We start from the raw sequence: 18,307 nt of genomic DNA, 5'->3' as shown, positions 1-18,307 counted from the left end.
TAAACTCCATTTTATCTCTTATCCACCCGATATATGCCAACCTTGTCTTATCTCTCCTATTAATGCATAATAAGTTATTTTTTTTATATAATTTTAGTGAATTCCAATTCAAGTGTGGGAAGTACAAAGTATGATCCAGATTTATTGAAGGCCGATGTGAACTTGGCAAAAGAAAGAGTAGCCAGGTTAAAATGGGAGTTACAACAGATATCTGCCGAAATGCAGCAGCAAGAACGTGGTGTAGAAAAACTCGCCAGGTTTGTGATTTATCTTTTTTAGTTTCATAAATGTAAACAAAGATGGTGGGGAGTTTAGAGTCTATGCAAATAAGAATTTGTATTACCACAATTCTTTAGCCGACTTTCTGTTCATACATAATTATAGAAGCAGTGAGTCTGGTGAAACAGAATTGCTCCGGTCCACCGAAGACATCTACTGTGGTCCGGTCCCCAATGACTATATAAAGGGAACAGTCACACAATATAACAACACATTGTCTACGATATCACCTTAGGTGGAAGTGGACGTAAAACCCCAGAAACGAACGAACGAACAATATAACTTAAGCCTGAAGAGTTTTCATAAGAATTAAACAAGTAGCTTCATGAGAGGAATCTGGGAAAACTAACCACCACTTAATAAATATTCAATTTTATAACATTTCTTAAGAGTTGTAGCTTGCTCATTGTTACAGGATGTTAAAATTATGGAGTTGACATCTGAGTCAGATAGTTTTATATCCTCCTACATTATTTATATAACAGTAGACTTATTGCATCATATTCCGTTCCACTTCCATCGGTCAAATTGTCTTCCCAACTTGACATTCAAGTTATTATTCCGTGAAGAATACATGTAATTAAAGAAGAAATATGGAGAGAAGAGAAGTATGATTGAATTTGATCCCTAATGTTCAATAAGTATGCCTGCAATGGTTACCCAGATTTCTGTGACCTGCTTGCCCAAATATTTTGCGGAGCACAGTGCCACACTTCCGTATCCAACTCTATACTTCCATACAGAAACTACATGAATTTGGTTTGGTGGGATGACAAATCCTTGCCTTAATCTTTGAAGAAAGTATTTTTGCCATCTTATTTCAGTTATATGAATATATTTAAAAGAATTGCAAGTTCATATTGAATTAACAAGGTCATATTGAATTAACAAGTTCATATTGAATTTTGGCCATTGTTTGTGCTTGTATTCCTTATAATAAAAATGTGTTCAGCTCAAAAAAAAAAAAAAAATTATCATGCATATAGCCAACAGTCTTAAAATTTAAATATGTGCCTAAAGGCTAGAAATAGCTGTTATAATTAGAATCAGGTGACTTTTTTGGTCAAGTTAAAATATGACAAATGTCAGAATATGATAAATGTTTTATGTGTTATGTTTTACATTATGTAAAAATAGGAATAAATTTGACTCCTACACTGGCAAATTAACGTAAATATATTGTGTCATTGTTTATGTAATTCATTATGAATATTTATTATTCTGTGATGCAGTAACATTAAATATTAAGAAAAAATGATGAATAACAATTGTTTTAAATATGAATCTTTTTATAATGAATGATATCTTGTCCAATGCAGATTTGGTAGGGCTGATATATTTACTTCTGGGTAATAATTCGGGTCTGTACATTTGGGGCCAAAGAAAATGTCCTGAAGAAGAAGATTGGCCAACTTTCTTCAAAGATTTAGACAAATCAAATAGCTTCTGTATGGAAGTATACCGTGGCGTACTTGGTGGGGGACACGGGAGTGGGGTAGAGGTCCCCCTATATATTCAGGCAAGGGGTCACAGAAATCCGGGCAACCATTACAACTATCTATACAACAGACTATCTGGGGTCAGATTCTAACAAAAATCTTCAAGATTAATGTTCTAATCAAATGTACCAAGAATCTTACAAACATTATCAATACTCATATCAAGCATTAAAATTGTGGAAGACACTTTTTGGTATATTCTGTGGCTGGTAATATTCAGGCATAAACAGAGAAATTTCGGCACCGAATTTGCACATCCTGCCCAAATCAAATGAAAATGTCTGTAAGTGTATGCAAATATACATGTAAATTTATAACATAATCACTAGTCGTATCTTTAAATGCACTTGTGTAATGGTCTAAAAACAAAACATGATTTATTATATGTATATTATATCACTACATTATACAAAATGTCACTTTCAATTTATTTATGTTTCACACATTTAAAGTAAGAGATTTTATCCTGACTTCTGTCTTCAAAACTGGGAGAAAAAAGTAAATGGAGAGTGATATTTTGCAGATGTTTTTCATAGAGAGTCTTGTGACATTGTTTGAAGTAATTAAGCAATACCCAGTCAGTAGTGTTGACTGTGAAATTCTCCAAATTCTAACAGTCCACAGAGTTCAGACAGGTGCTGTTGAAAAGGTTAAGGGGTTAAGGTTTCTGGTAATGTGTGTCTTGTTGATAATTCTATAGACTTGTTTTCTAGAAAAAAGACAAATGAACATTCGGTGTGAAAAGAGCGAAGTTCACGTTCATAAAGTTATAACAATTTGTTCAAATGCATGCCATGATTTTTTGTTTGTGGTTTTAATTTAGATATAACTGCAGACAGTGTTTCTAAACTTATCAATGAATCTAAATTAATATATAGGTGTTGATATGTACATTGTAGAATGACAGTTATTTTAAAATGTAACTGAACAACTACATATATTTGATTAATTATATCTGCACAGACACTTGTAAATTGTTGTAGAGATATGCTAGATATGTGAATAGAACTGGTTAATTCTGTGTGGAAATGAAATGGAATTTAACTTAATGTTCTGGCTTTTCTGACCCATCTAATGTGCAAAGGGGTAACTTTGTCCTTACAGCAGTACTATGGTCTACTCTTTTTTCGAATTCCAACTGTTAAGGTTTTTTTTTATGTGCATGACAATGTGTACAAGGGACCATGGTTATTCGTCCCATCGAATCAACTAGACACTTCCTTGCCAGACCCTCTGTTCTGCACCACTGACAAGGGAAAAACCATGCCGGAAAATCCTGATGTACTTTCTCAGCCAACATTCAAATCGAACCTGGGACCTCGAAATTTGCAAGTCAGCACCTTATCACTGAGCCACCATGGATCTCAATTCTCTGATATTTACGCTTCATACTAAATTAGTTTTATCACAAACTTGTATAAAACTTTAATGAAGATGACAAAACAGCAGGCTCCACCCTAGTTAAGTGTCACAATGATTTTAATAAATGATGGTAGTAAGCCAACAATATAACTATTATTTATCTCTCTTATCTTTTTATCTTCATCGCTCAACTATACTGATATTAAATTATTTATACATATTGATTGAATTTACTGAAAACAAGTTACAAGTTGTAGGAAACTGAATGAAAATTGTTTTTGTGATTATTTGGCACCAAGAGTATTTTCTACCCAGCAGCTTTCAAAGAGAGACCAACATATGGTTCAATTTTATTTCAATAATTTGCTTGTGCATAAGGGTCTTTAGCCATGGGAGGAAACCGCAGGACCTAGAGAAAACCCACGAGGTTGGACAGATGCCCCTACTCCTTGTCACGTACAACCAGAGAATTGAAACCACACCAGTTGACTCAATGACAGACTGTATGATACACCACAAACATGCTAACCATTCGGCCATCAAACCTCCCTCAGCAGTTTTCAACTTCCAGGCACAAACTGTTGCTTTAGATAGTACATGGCATGATGTGATACCATTTCTTATTTGATACTTACAAACTTTTATAGCTCTGTTGTAGTTTATGGTTATGCATAAACAATTTTCCAAGGAGCTCAAACATTATGGGTGAGGGTGGGTTGGGTTGAAATGACAACTGCTAAAATTTCTGCTGCCACCTTGAGTCATGATTTGCTTATTTTTCCTAGAACACCTCATACCCCTTCTTATTTGAGTAGGTCTTATTGTGAACAGATTTTTGTAGCTCTGTTATATGTTTATGAATTAACAATATCTCAAGGAGCTCTGAAAAAATATTTGGGAAAATGAGGTCTGCTAGATATTCTGTCCAATTCACCTTGACCCTGATGTAATTTATTGATAAGAATAAGACTCTAAAACGGATATCATACAAAATGACTTGATCATGCAGGAAATACACGTACGGATATCGTCACTTAAGTGGGTTACAAAAAAATCTACCTTGATAGACAAAAATTGTTTAATACAAAATAATTGGAAGAACAAATTTATTTTGTGATACGTAGTTGCAGGTTTTTTTAAGATAAGTTAAGTGGATGTTCAGATAACTTTACAACAATTACTTAAAATAACTAGGAAATACCGATGTTGAAATGCTGGAAGGACTTTATTTTCAAGTACTTGCTTCCATTTTCTCATGATTCATAATACATATTGATATACGACTGTATTTAAAGATAATTTGAAGTTTAGGATATGATTATTATTGTAATTTAAGATGAATCATTAAATTTCTTCTTTGATTTTAAGGGCAGAGAATACTCATGTTATATTAATTCACCTTCCTTGATTTTTTAATCATTCAGATAAATGGCATGAAATAGTGTTTTATCATTTAATATCCTACTTTCTTTGCTCCATCCGGACTAATGAATAACTGGCAAATGCCATGCAGTGTGCTGTAAAAGAAATTTTGCCTGGACAGTGGACCTATGGCTTATTTTGCATTCCCAATCACATTTTTTTTTTGTCACGACTGCACTTTGTTCTTTACCAAGGGGAAACCATGCCAGAACTTTCTCGACCTTGACCATGCCACAGCTTAATCCACGCTAAAATATACAGAAATTGATTATTTAACATGTTAATTTTCATTGAATTCAAACAAAATCCTTGGTTCATTCGGAATAAATAGAGGTTCATCAAAAGATTTTATGCAACACACGTTAAGTGGTGTTGTCTTGTTTATATCGTCTAAAGAGAGGATGTCTAATATTGTGAATTTTTGGATTGGTCGTATCTTTATAAATACTGATCATAATGAAAACCTTTTCGGTCTGAAATTTCTTTTGGAGATTCAACTTTAACATTATTTTAGTTTTCAAGGAATTTGAACTCGCTCAACTGATGACCAGCAGCTTTTATTTTGTCATGCATTTATCTTTCTTTGCTCTTAAACGAACGTAATTGGTGGGGTTGGTTAGTCTGTGACATCACCCTCGGTGGCAGCAGATGCTCAGTCCAGCTCTGTCCCATGAAAGAATAAATGAGGTGTTGGTTGGTTAGTACTTGAATTTTATCGGAGAATGTTAAGAAGCATTTCTTAAGGACTGAAACAATTGATAATTTCCAGACATTTAACAAGAACTGTGACTTTTTTCCTTCTGTGTGTTCTGTTAGAATTTCAATCATTATTTTGTCATTGATTGTCTAGCCATGTTTGTTGATACAAACTAATTAATCCAATATACTAACTGCCTTGTTTATCTCTTTTAAACATCTTGCTTCTCTCTCCTGTCTTCAATTAAACTGTTTTTCTCGTATAGTTTGTTAAAGTTCTAAAACCTCCTTGCTCATCAGTATACATGTATAAATGTTATACTTTGAATTTTGAATAGAGAAATATGGTCAAGATATCTTAGGATAAATAATGACCATATGCTTGCAACAATAGAAAAACATACAATTTATGCCAAAATTTTGATATACATAAGCAGGTCTGGAAATAACATTTTAAGTTCCACCTGACAAAATGTCAGACACTACTGAACTAATTAACTGACAAAATCAATAAAAACAGAACAATAACAACAAGCACCAAAGGGTTTGTGTCTGACAATGTCTGTGACAGGTGCCTTATTTCCAGGTTTATCTCCCAAGACAATAAACATCATATCAGACTTTCTACAGTGCATGATTATATGTCACACTTTTCTTTATGATTTTTTCACCTAGGCCTTTACATTTAAGGGAACAAAAAGCAGGGAGTTGAAATACGGTTCGACTGACGGGACAATGATTCTGGACTGGGTTTTCTATCTTCATCTTAGCTTTCCTTTCAGTTCAAGTCACCTATCAATCATTTTTTATTACAGGCAAATTTTTAAGAAAGATTCTCAGATGTCTTGCACCATCTGGTAGTCTCTGAGATACGAAACTAAGGTGTCAATTAACTCTACAGGATCAATGATCAGTATTTTAGGATTCTCAAAGCTACACTACTTTGTTTATTAATACAAAAATGTCCCCACTGATATTCCAAAAGACTAAAATGAAATATTTTTTTTCTTTTAGGGTAGACCAAAAGTTGTCTGGTATGAATGGAGGTTACAGTGTAACCCAGGCCCAGGGAATATTAGGCAAGATTCGACAGATACAACAAGCAATGTCTAATAGTGAAAAGGAAAAGATGGAACTAATGCAGGTAAGAGGAACTAATACAAATTATTTTAATTGCCATGGTGATTTGGTAATTCAGCCAGAACTTAGAACTGTTATCTGCTCTTATGACAAGATGAAGTGAATTTTAATCTTGAATCATTTAAATTGGCCTGTTCTACTCACTGAAATCCATTTAATTTCTCCGTTTTATTAGGTGAATTAAATATTTATTAGATAAATTGAGGAAATTAATCGTTGACATGACCTAAAAATGGAGAGATATGATACCGGGAATGTATTTTGTTTAAAATACTTAAAAATTTAAAAGATGTTTTGACCTTTTCTTGCTTCTGTACAAAGCGTATAGGCACAGCTGAGATAAGAAAACCTGAATGCTAGAGATTTACACCTAATTTGACATATTTAGCTGATCCCAGAAGCACTTCAGTAGGAGGGGGTCGGTGAAAGTTGAGACATGTCTTAAAGATAAACTTAATAAAAAAACCCTGGATGAATGAATCAAAGCCTGCATTTTACATCTGGGCAAATTTTATAATCTAGAATTTATTAGTGTATCTAATTTATTTGGTGAGATTAGAGAATGTGGGGGTGGAAGTTTGTGAATGAATTCATTCTGTAGTTGCAGAGTTTATTTTGATGACGTCAATCAGATACTTAGTGTATGTAAAAAAATGATTATTTTACATTTGATCAGTTTACGTAATATTTTCACGCAAAATCATAATGTAATTAAGTTATATCCTGATATAAACCACATTTTACTTTCGCTAAATGTGTAGGAAATTAAATATGATGAAACCCAAAAATTGGAATTATCAGTTGTTGACGTTAAACATTAAGGAAGAACTTGCGATAAGGCCACCTCCATATCAAAATTTACACAGGTTGTTTTTTTTACACTATATATTTAAAAAGAAGGCTTTAACATAAAAGTTTACGAGGGATCCCCTGCCAACAATAAATATTAAAGTCTGTTGATTGTAAACTGAGGGATTTAGAATTTCTTATAAATACAATATTGTAAAAGTTGGATCTCTAAAGGAACATCAGTACAGAAATGGTTTGATTCTGTATTTATAAAGTTATGGTGAGATGACAATTTCTCAGCATCCTCTAGACAATATATAAACAAGCATCCAAAACAGCTTCTAATTACGTGATGGAAATGTTTAATGTTAACACCACTGGTTGGACTAATCTTTATTCAGGACGTGACACGACCCAAAAAGCGGTTCCCCACTTTCAGCATCAGGTGGGTCGGTACCCAACTATCTCAGTTTAAATCTAAGACTCATCTATAAATAGAATCAATTGGGCACCATTGTGTAAATATGCTTGTACAGCACTTAGAAATAACTATTGTTATAATGTAGCGCTTTAAAAATTAATTTATAATAATGATAATAATCTTTTTAATCCAATTAAATCCAAGCCGGGGGATTATCTACTATTGATATTTTGATTTTGTTGTCTTAATTAAATATTAAATAATAAACCTTGAGTACATTTTGTGTGGATTAAATTGTCCACAAAATTTGAATAACAACCATCAACTTTAACAATACGGAGCATGACATCCTTATAACTGGATATATGAATAAAAAGATAAAAAATACGTCCAGTTTAAAAGAAATCATCAACTTTTATTTCTTCATTCTAATACACATGCATATACATTTATTATATTACTGCAAAACATAAACATTTTTTGGAAAACTATCTTTTGTTGTTGAAAGTAAAGGCTTTGTTTTGTCAGATGGTAAAAGCATGCTAATTGTGGGGTCAGACGCTAGTTTGGCATCTGCTAACATATGTTAAAAATTCTTTTCTTAGATTATTAAGTGCGGGTTGTTTCATAACATGACTGAAAAAAATCCAACATGTCACCTTTGCTTTGTTTATATGTGCTATTTTTATCTTGTGGCCAGGGAGACTGGGTAATAATATCTGGTTCTTATCAACGAGGAAGAAAAACTATTATTATTTTAAGCATTTATAGTCTATTTTTAAATACATTTTATTCCATTGTTCAGAATAAGAATGTCTTTATTTTAATGTTGCGAAAAGAAATGATATTAAATGAAATAGGGTTTAACGCCCTACTTTTTTGCACCAACCCTCTTCATCAAATTCAAACTCTCTAGTGTTCTTTGACTTGTACAATAACACACACACAATGAACCTAAATTTTCTGGACCATCTGACTGAATAGGCATTGTTCCTTGCCGCCCAGGCCATCTATCCTGAAACACTGACAAAGGAAAACCACACTAATATGCATTTGGTCACTTTGATGTCACTGGTGTTTGAGGTGATTAAGAGTGTTTTTGATAATTGGCAAAGTTGTATTTACAGGGGGGGGGGGGGGGGTCTAGATTTGCGACTTTGAGGGAAGATGGTTCAGTTAGTTAATTTTAATCAGATTGGTGTGAACTTGCCATAGTGTGTATATACTAATCACTGGCTATAAGTAGATAACATTTTGTTTGGTCATATTGTGTGGTCTTTGAAATTTATTTAACATTTTAGAAGAAGGTTTTTTTCTAGGATTTCTCTCTTTAAAGTCATAACAACAACGAAATTATAGATCATTAGGTACCTCATAAGAGTGCTTAAAGGGTAATGAATCTGTAGATCTATAATGAAGAGTTGATATTGTTGATATTTATAATGGTGGTAAAACATGCATGGAATTCTCAACGTAAACAGCTGTATTGATAGATTATTATCTTATGACTTGACCCATTAAAAATAAACATTTCTTCCATTAGAAGTACTGTAGTCATCTCTGTTTATTACCGTACTCAAAATCTTTGTAATTCAAGTTTGTTAGCAAGCTAATTGCTTATTCGAAAAGACAAATTTTTAAAAATTGTTCAAAAGTTTTTATGGCTCACATGCAGTTTCATAGTTCTGTGGTAGTTGGATTTCTGGGGGGCTCTCAAAAATTATCGTTATTGTTCATAGATAATTTATATAAAAACACTAAAACAAAAATTATAACTTCTATTAGAAATTAAAATTCTACTTCTCTGCATAAGTTGGGCTAATGAAGATAGAAGAAATTAATAAATAAGAGCATTAACTCTCCTTTATAAGTATAAACACTTGTATATGTATGATCAGGTACTTATTATAGGGCTTATCTTAGATTTCCAACTTTAAACATTTAGAAAACTGTGTGTATTGGAGGAAATCAGATAATTTCATAGCGTAGGCCTACATCAAATTTATGAATGACACTGATTGGAGTGACGTAAGTAAAAAGGAAAAAAAAATTTTTAAAGTTTCGAAAAGTTGATTAAAATCAAGGTGAAATAAACCATGGCACACTGCTTTAAACGAAAGAGAAATTTACTTATATTTACATCAAGTTATATACTGTATAACGCATGTCTGTTACGAGTGCAATATTTACCTAGCGGTAAAATTATAGGCTAGTTGATGTTTATTCACGGAATTTATATTCACCAGGTCTTCGTGAGCTCAATAAACACCAAATGATGAATCAGAATATCGTGTGGGCTCAGTAGTCTAAAGCGTGTGCATTCGAGGTACCTGTTGGTATATTTAGCATATGTTACCGGTAATATAAGTTGTTTTTACTGAGAGTTTAGTGGTTTCTACAAGTAGCAGGCTATGTAAAATGCGCTGGGAAGAATACACGATGATTCACTGAGAAGGAATTCTGCTACAAATTCCACGTTTTAAATGCATGCTAGGCCTCTATATAAAATACACTGTTTACTGACAAGAGCATGTGTGTTCACAAAATTGAATATTACCGTGCCAAAAATTGTGTTATTTCTTGTAAAGGCTTCATTATATAAACTACATTTGCCATTTTTTTTATAAATGATATATTAGTATAGAAATTCTTCTTTTATTTTCTTCTCTAGAATGTTTTGTGAATCATATTCTCGTGTGTAAAGTATTTTCTTTTTCACTTACAAATATTTGCAACTTGTGACAGTGTACATTGAAGGGGGTAATTATTGTCAGTTAAAAAATAGTGAAATCAAGTACCATTGCCAATAAGTCGTTTTGACCATCTCTTGTTGCACTAGGTGTTCACCTGTTATATGTGTGGAGATTTACTAATGTTTGATTCACTAATTACATGTAAGAAATTTGCCATAATTTGACTAATTGCATTAAATCATCCATGTGTCTTAGTTAGTTTAAGATTGTCTTATTTCATCTACATTACATTTTACAATACAAAACGATTAGACAAAAGTTATAATAACTTATAAAAGTCTTCTCCTTAAGCGTCTCCAAACCCTCATAAAATTAAGCAAAAGAATATGTCTATGCATAAAATTAAGCAAAAGAATATGTCTATGCAGGAAATTAATCAAAGAATATGTCTGTGCATAAAATTAAGCAAAAGAAAATGTCTATGCATAAAATTAAGCAAAAAAAGTGTCTATGCAGGGAATTAATCAAAAAACTATGTCTATGTAGGAAATTAAAAGAATATGTTTATGCATAAGATTTAAACAGTGAAATATAACATTAAATATTAAAGCTGTATTGCACCAGAATTTCTATAATTATTTCCTTCTTTATATTTAACAAAAGTAAAGACTGTAGTTGTAAAGTGTTCTTCAGACCGTAATTTAAACAACTGAAACAGAAAATCGAGTTTAGATATCATCATCATCTAAATATTTATTAATAGAAACCAGTTACCCTTCAGTCGTTGACAGACGATTATAAGACAATAAGGCAATAATGATGGCAGCATGAAACTGAGTAAACTGAGCTTTAGATGGACATTAAAATTGGTCAATTATGAAAATGTTTGGATGAAAATGCTCCTTGGTAAGATTAAATTTCATTGAGAAGGTCCGAAAGTCCATATTTTTTCTTCATTCTACAATATTGTGACTTCAAAAGAAAACGTGTTCCAATTTTGAGGCAATTCTTTAGTTTACTTTTCTTCACCTTGGTCTAAAATCTGGTTTTGATTGGTTGACTCCAGATGAACCTACAGAAAATTCCAAGAAATCTTTTGAAAGTATTACAAGGTTAGAAGTAATATATACTGTCGTCACATACCCAGAAATCACTGTTCTCAACCCTGTCTATAGATGTTAATAAAGTGACCAAACAAATACACAAAACAAAAATAAATATCTAGTTTTAATTAGATTCTCTGGTCATGGATATAGAATCCTTTACAAATACTATAATCATTGATTAAAATAGATCTATTAAGTCTATGATGACAAGACAGATTCCTAGATAAGTTACCTATTTAATCACCTGTCAATCATGTAGATATCACATGTATTATCTTTTTAATCTATCAGCTTAGATAAGAAAAAAATACTAAATCATTCCATTAAACTAGATATATTAACATTCCAATAGAAAGCCATGGTCTTGGTCAGGATATTCTATCAATGTTATCACTGAATATGTTTTGTTTCTCATGGGGGGAAAATTAAGGGCATTTCAAGAAAAATAGGTTTAAATTTACTCAACAATTAACTAGCTCATTTCAGGACAAATATTGTTAGAGAGTCCTGGAAAGTTGTGAATACAGAGAGAACCCGTCCTTCATCTCCTCCAATTATTCTCTGGATAAAGCTTGTCCCAGGATTCACACCTGTCCGTAAGATGATAGGTGTTATTGTCCTGTATAGTGAAAATAATATATCTTACAAATTATATCAAAGGAATATTCAATCCTATCTTGTTTCATTTTTTTTTTTATAGTTCAAATTTTATTTTATTAATCTTCGATAAAGTATGATATATATATAGAGAGAGAGTTGAGGCCATCAAAAGTACAAAACTGTAACAAAATTTACATTTGTACTTGAATCCGATTGGAATGTGTTATTATAAATATGGCTTACATCCTTTTATGTTGGTTATTTTTATCAAACTATTGTTCATCATGTGTTAGATCTATTTCTGAAATTCTATTAACTATACATTATATGTATAATTATAACTGAGTTATTTCTGTTTATCAAAGGTATTAATGATTTTGCTGTAAATATGAATACATTATTTTATTAACTACAATAATTACTATAGAATTTTGACAAATGGAATCGTTGATGCGGAATTAGTTCCGTCAGTGTCATATTTAGTTATATTACGTAGCAATTATTAGCTGTTTATAGAGTTTAGATCTAGTTGAATTTAACAATAATATAATACTTAGAAATAATTTACTTTATGCACATCAGAGAACCAAATTTGAGAAACTTGTCAGAAATTAAAATCCAAAATACGAGTCAGAAAACAAAATCCAAAATACGAATCAGAAAACAAAAATCTAACCAGAAAATAAATTACTAGTCAAAAAACAAGTAAGACAAGAAAATACTAACCAAAAAAAAAAAATGCTAGTCTGAAAACAAAATCTAAAATACAAAAAAGCAGTCAAAGATCTTGCTTCCACTTTTGTCCCTTTTTTGACAAAATCATCAGTTATTTAGAATTTTTCAAGGTTGATAAGATCAAACAGAATAAAAGAAAATGTCAGTACGATATAAATAATGAGGTTATAATGTTTTTATTGAACAGAAGACAAGAATTGTTGGAGATATCTATTTATGATTCTTCCACACATAATCGTGATGTAAATGTACATATTGAGTAGTTACTGTAAAGGATAGAGTGACTGTTAAGATTATCAGATTGCATTTTTGGCATGGACTGAGTTGGCACCTAGCGTGTGAGTCGAAGGTGCAGCAGACTTTTGTCTGTAAAAGAAATGCAGAAAGATGCACAATTGAAAAAGATGCGAATTCCTGACATTTCATGTTTTTGTAATAGAGTTTGCAGGAAAATGAGGTATTACGGAAATGTAATAATAGTTGGGTCAGACTAACTTTGTGTTTGTGCCGAGATGCACTTGAAGAGATAACAGACTACATTTATATGGTTCAGTACGATAAAGTTGGTAAAATGAATAAAGATAAAAAGTAGAGTTTTTTTTTTAAAGAAACAGATTATTTTCAATTCTATCCCATCAGTTTTTAAGATGATATCCTGCTGTGCAAAATTAACACTTTCTATTTTATCAGTAATATATAATTTTATTGAGTTGACTTTCCACTTTATGTATATATAATAGAAAAAGAGAAAGAAATCAGGTTTATTACACACTCAAGACAACTAAACTATTCTAAGACTTACATATATTTATTTTTATTATTTGTCTTGTGAGTATTTGTTGTGCACGGGGTTATCTATGAGTACCTGTATTACAGATTAGTAAAATTGATCTTAAAAAGAAATCAAACTCAACTGATGTAATAGCATGTTGACTTTGCCAGGGATGTATGGCAAAATAACTTGCATTTCTATGGCCATTATTATGAGTATTTTAAAGAAAAGAGTAAGCATTCTCTACCTCATGCATGACACCTGTCGAATGAGGCCAGACAGTCCTTGTCATTACAGTTGTCTGATCTGGTAGATCCATATAACTATAGTATATGTCACTCAGGTACATGTATTACCTAATTCCCCAGAATTTGTACAGCTTGAAATGATTTTATAAAAAAATTTGGTTAACTGTCATTTTGTTGATTAAATTAATCTAGAATTAAATTAAAACATACCAAGAATGTTATTTATTGTTACAGGAGCCACAGTGGCTAAGTGGGTAGGACGCTGGCTCACTAGCCTGGAGGTCGCGTGGTCGATCCCTGCATTGGCCGAGAAAGTTCATCGGAATTCTCCGACATGATTTCTCCTTGTCAGTGGTGCAGGATGGAGTGCTTGACAAGGACAGCTGTCTAGTCGTTCGGATGTGATGAAAAATTGAGGTCCTATGTATACATTGGAATGCACGTAAAAGATCCCTTGGCAGTTGGAATTCGATATAAGAGTAGGCCATAGTGCCGCAAAATTTCCCTCATGCCCGTCTTTATTAGCCTAGTTGGAGCAGAACAGTAAGACATTAAACCCCATTTCATTTCATTTATTTATTGGTACAGGCAACCAATTTTCTTTAAAATTCATTTCCTTAATTAATAAAACATTTGAATGAATTAACTGCAGATTATATTTGGCCTAAAGTTAAAATGTGAGACTGATTTCTTATCAGTGAAGATTAAACTTATAGTTATGAATGAACAATTTTTCTTGCAGAGTGTTCATTTTAATTTTATCTGACGCAAAAATTAGTGATAGCAAATGGGCTTGGATCAAAATTTGTCTTTACACACCTGAATTTGATTAGTCATATGTCAGTGCTGCAAGAGGGAAAGCAAATAGTGCCATTTAACTTGGATTATATAAATGTTTTAGTATTTTAGCCATAATATATCTGAAGCAAATTACCCAAAGTATACCTAGTACACCAAGATTAGCACATGTCCCGAGACATTCTAGGGACAGTTTAAAAAATCAGCTACTAAACTCAGTGTCACATTTCTGCCATTCATGAACCATACTAATCAAGTATATTATAAAATTAATAGGCGATTCTTGTAATAAACAAATAAACCAAGAATTTGTTTTTCTACTGTTATCATTATGTGATGAAATGAATCCAAGATTCTTGAAATACACCAATAAATCAAGATTGTAGACTCTATTATTGTAGACTCTCTTATCACTATGGGCTGAAATTAATCAGAGATTCCTGAAATAATAGTAAATTTTCCAGTAGAAAGACAGTGTTGTAGTAGTAATTTAATGAGGTTAATATTCCACGAATGTGACATTCATCATCCCCGTATTCATCATGGTCCATGTGAAATAAATGTTAACCGTCTGCTAATCTGAAATGTAGATATATAACTAGTGTATATTTAGTAGTGAATATGTATATTAATAGTTGGGTGAAATATGGACAGGAAACATGGCTTTCTTCGATATTTATTTCTTCAGACAAAAAAACTAGCAGTTGTATCTTTTATATTTATTGTACTTGTCTCAAGTGCCTGCCAAGCCATTCATGAAGTGGTTTCATCTTCAAGAATTAAATATATCTACTCCATACCAAGTTACTGGTACTAGTTTGCAAATAAAAAAATATACAAATTCTCCAGTGGTAACAGAGTTGGTGAGACTTGTGCTAATGGCTCTTTCCCACAAAAAACAAATGACTTTCAAATTATCCAATTTATTTAAAATAAGTGAACTACAGACTTATTGGTACTTAGGGGAATTGGTGCAAATATTCCCCCCTCTCCTCCCCTTACGCAAAAAAGAGAGAGAGAGATGGGGTTTAACATCCCCTTGACACTAACTAGGGTATTTCGGGACCAACATGGTTAATATATATTTCAATGACTTGTGTAGATAGGAGGACCCAATATCCACTGGCTTAATTAAGTAGGCGACATGCCTTTTCACACAATGATGGATCTTATGACCTAAAGCACTCAGCCACTGATCCACCTTCTTAATCAAAAAAATAAAACAAAAAAGTTTGATAGATAAAGAATTGCTACCAAAAAGTGTTCATTCTATTTAAAATAGAAGTGGTTGAGAATATTAGAATTTGAGTCAATTTTGGGTGGAATACCAAAGAGTTTATACATGTTAAAAGTGACATACATGTACTATTGTTGACACTCAATGAACCAACATAACTCAGATATGTTGACTATTTTCATGGTATTTGGTGTACCACTGACATTAGAAATAAATCATATTTTGTAAGTTGACCTCTGTATTTCCGATGTTGTGACCTCTATAGCTATGCTGTCACTCAATTCAATCTATGGCCTGTAGTTTTATGTAATAACCGTAATTGGATCCCATTACTTGGCTGTGATAAATACCACAATTTGATATTCATCCAAGCCTTTTTTTACCACAAACCATTTTACAAATTGTTCATAGCACATCATTTCTTGTTTTTTGTGTGATTAACATTTCAGATTTTTTTATATTTTGAACTTTTATCGGAAATGGTCAATTACAAGAAAATGTTAAATGGATTTTTGTGTCTACTAAAATGTATATAAAGATTATGCACTAAGATATCCCAATAATTGACAAATAATACTAAATTACGAGAATTTTTCAATTTCTGATAAAATTATTGTAGAATAGAAATGCATTTTGAGCAATCCATCACTTGAGCCCAACTAGTCTCCATCACTTGAGCCCAACTAGTCTCCATCATATCAGTCCAAGTAGTCTCCGTCACTTGAGCCCAGCTAGTCTCCACTTCGGTCCAATTAGTCTCCACTTCCGTCCAACTAGTCTCCATCACTTGAACCCAACAAGTCTCCATCACTTAAGTCCAACTAGTCTCCATCACTTGAACCCAACCAGTCTCCATCACTTCCGTCCAACTAGTCTTCATCACTTCAGTTCAACTAGTCTCCATCACTTCAGTTCAACTAGTCTCCATCACTTGAGCCCAACTTAGTCTCCACTTTGGTCCAATTAGTCTCCATCACATGAGTACAACTGGTCTCCAACACTTGAACACAACATTCTCCATCACTTGAGCTCAACTAGTCTCCATCACTTGAGCCCTCTTGAAAGACATACCCAACTATAATACAAATTTTGGATGGTATGACTGTCCATTCAGCTAAATCTGAAGCGAATTGATATTTCACAAAACTGGAATAAACTAATGGTATAATTCTTTTTCTCTTTTCAGACATTGGCAAGATTAAAAGAAGAGTTTTTGTTAAGTCGTTATGGTGGTTCGTCACCGGATGTGTCGACACTTTCTTTAAATCAAGATAGTTCTACAACTGCATCACAGACAGATTTAAGAGGGGAGGTAAGTCACAAAACATTCTGATTCCATTAAATTTGATGGCATGCTCAGTTGTCAGTCCAGAACATCCAGAATTGACAGAATTGCAATCGAGAGACACATAATTCAGTCCTGTCACAGTTCTGTCTTTCCCGAGGTGGTGTAAGTAGAATTGTGATGTAATTAAACACAAGGGGCCGTTGGTATATGCGTTGTAGTCCGATATCACCCTTTTCACTCAATTGTCACTATTTTTGGGGATTGAGAGAATTCGATTCCGGAGCATTCAATCAAGTATCCCCAGTGTAAACAGATAATAAAATCAATCTTCTGGTCTCTCAATCTTGTCAATTTTAAGAAATTGTGTCATATTCAAACAGGCCACTAATCACATTCAAGTACTGATCACATTGTTAGGACTTTTTTTAATATCGCATCTTTTATTGTTGTTAGATTGTGACATTATAGTATGTAAAATGTTTTTATTTTGAAGTTTGGATTGTCACATAGTCGTTATATAGTAGAGAAAGCCCGATTACGTCTACAGTGTGATGAAGCTTACCAAAAACTCAGTGATCTGAAAATCAAACTAGCAACAGTAGAAGATAGAATGGTTCCTGGTCAGACAGAATCAGATAAAGACAGGTATTGATCATCTCTGATGAAAAGTTCTATATTTTATGAATGCTGAATCAAAGTATAAATACTCTAAATTATCTGTTAATGAAATGATTCAGTTTATATATATATATATATATATATACAACGTATATTTGTATTATGATCTTCCTAGATTCATAACATAAAGCTGACTTACCAGAGCTTTCCTGGGGCCAATAAAACCTTAATCTGTCTCTGGTCCAGCAACAACGTATACAAATGTGAATGAAAAAGTATTAGAAAGGCCAATAACTCTACAATTAATAACTAATTGTTGCTGCATATATTTCATGCTTAGAAATGATATTTTTCAGGTTACTTCTTCTACAAGAGAAAGATCAGTTAGTAAGAGAATTACGTAGTATAGATCCTAAAGGAAGATCAGATGATGAAATGTCATCTATTCGTCTTAGAATTCGCCAACTGGAGCAGGATCTCCAGACCGGTATGGAACTCTCTAATAAACAAATAGCAGAAAGGTAGGTCTATATGGTTTTTAGCTTTTAATAGGTTAATACAACAAAGAAATACTCATTTGTTTGTGTTGTTCATTTCATATGCT

General features: G+C 32.5%; 1 protein-coding gene across 3 annotated transcripts in view; it reads left to right on the top strand.

The window, feature by feature from the left end:
• LOC126829490 (protein WWC2) overlaps positions 1-18,307 on the top strand; it is a 67,569-nt gene that overhangs the window by 31,038 nt on the left and 18,224 nt on the right. For all 3 annotated transcript variants that reach the window (XM_050559395.2, XM_050559396.2, XM_050559394.2), the window contains exons 5-9: positions 98-257; positions 6,273-6,402; positions 16,984-17,109; positions 17,579-17,730; positions 18,060-18,224. In XM_050559395.2, the coding sequence (XP_050415352.1) occupies positions 98-257; positions 6,273-6,402; positions 16,984-17,109; positions 17,579-17,730; positions 18,060-18,224 (733 nt within the window). The remainder of the gene's footprint in view (positions 1-97; positions 258-6,272; positions 6,403-16,983; positions 17,110-17,578; positions 17,731-18,059; positions 18,225-18,307) is intronic.

The sequence above is a fragment of the Patella vulgata genome, chromosome 8 (genome assembly GCF_932274485.2).
Source record: "Patella vulgata chromosome 8, xgPatVulg1.2, whole genome shotgun sequence".
Classification (NCBI taxonomy): Eukaryota; Metazoa; Mollusca; class Gastropoda; family Patellidae; genus Patella; species Patella vulgata.
Note: the sequence above shows the minus strand (reverse complement) of the source record. Positions and strands in the feature narration are given on the sequence as shown.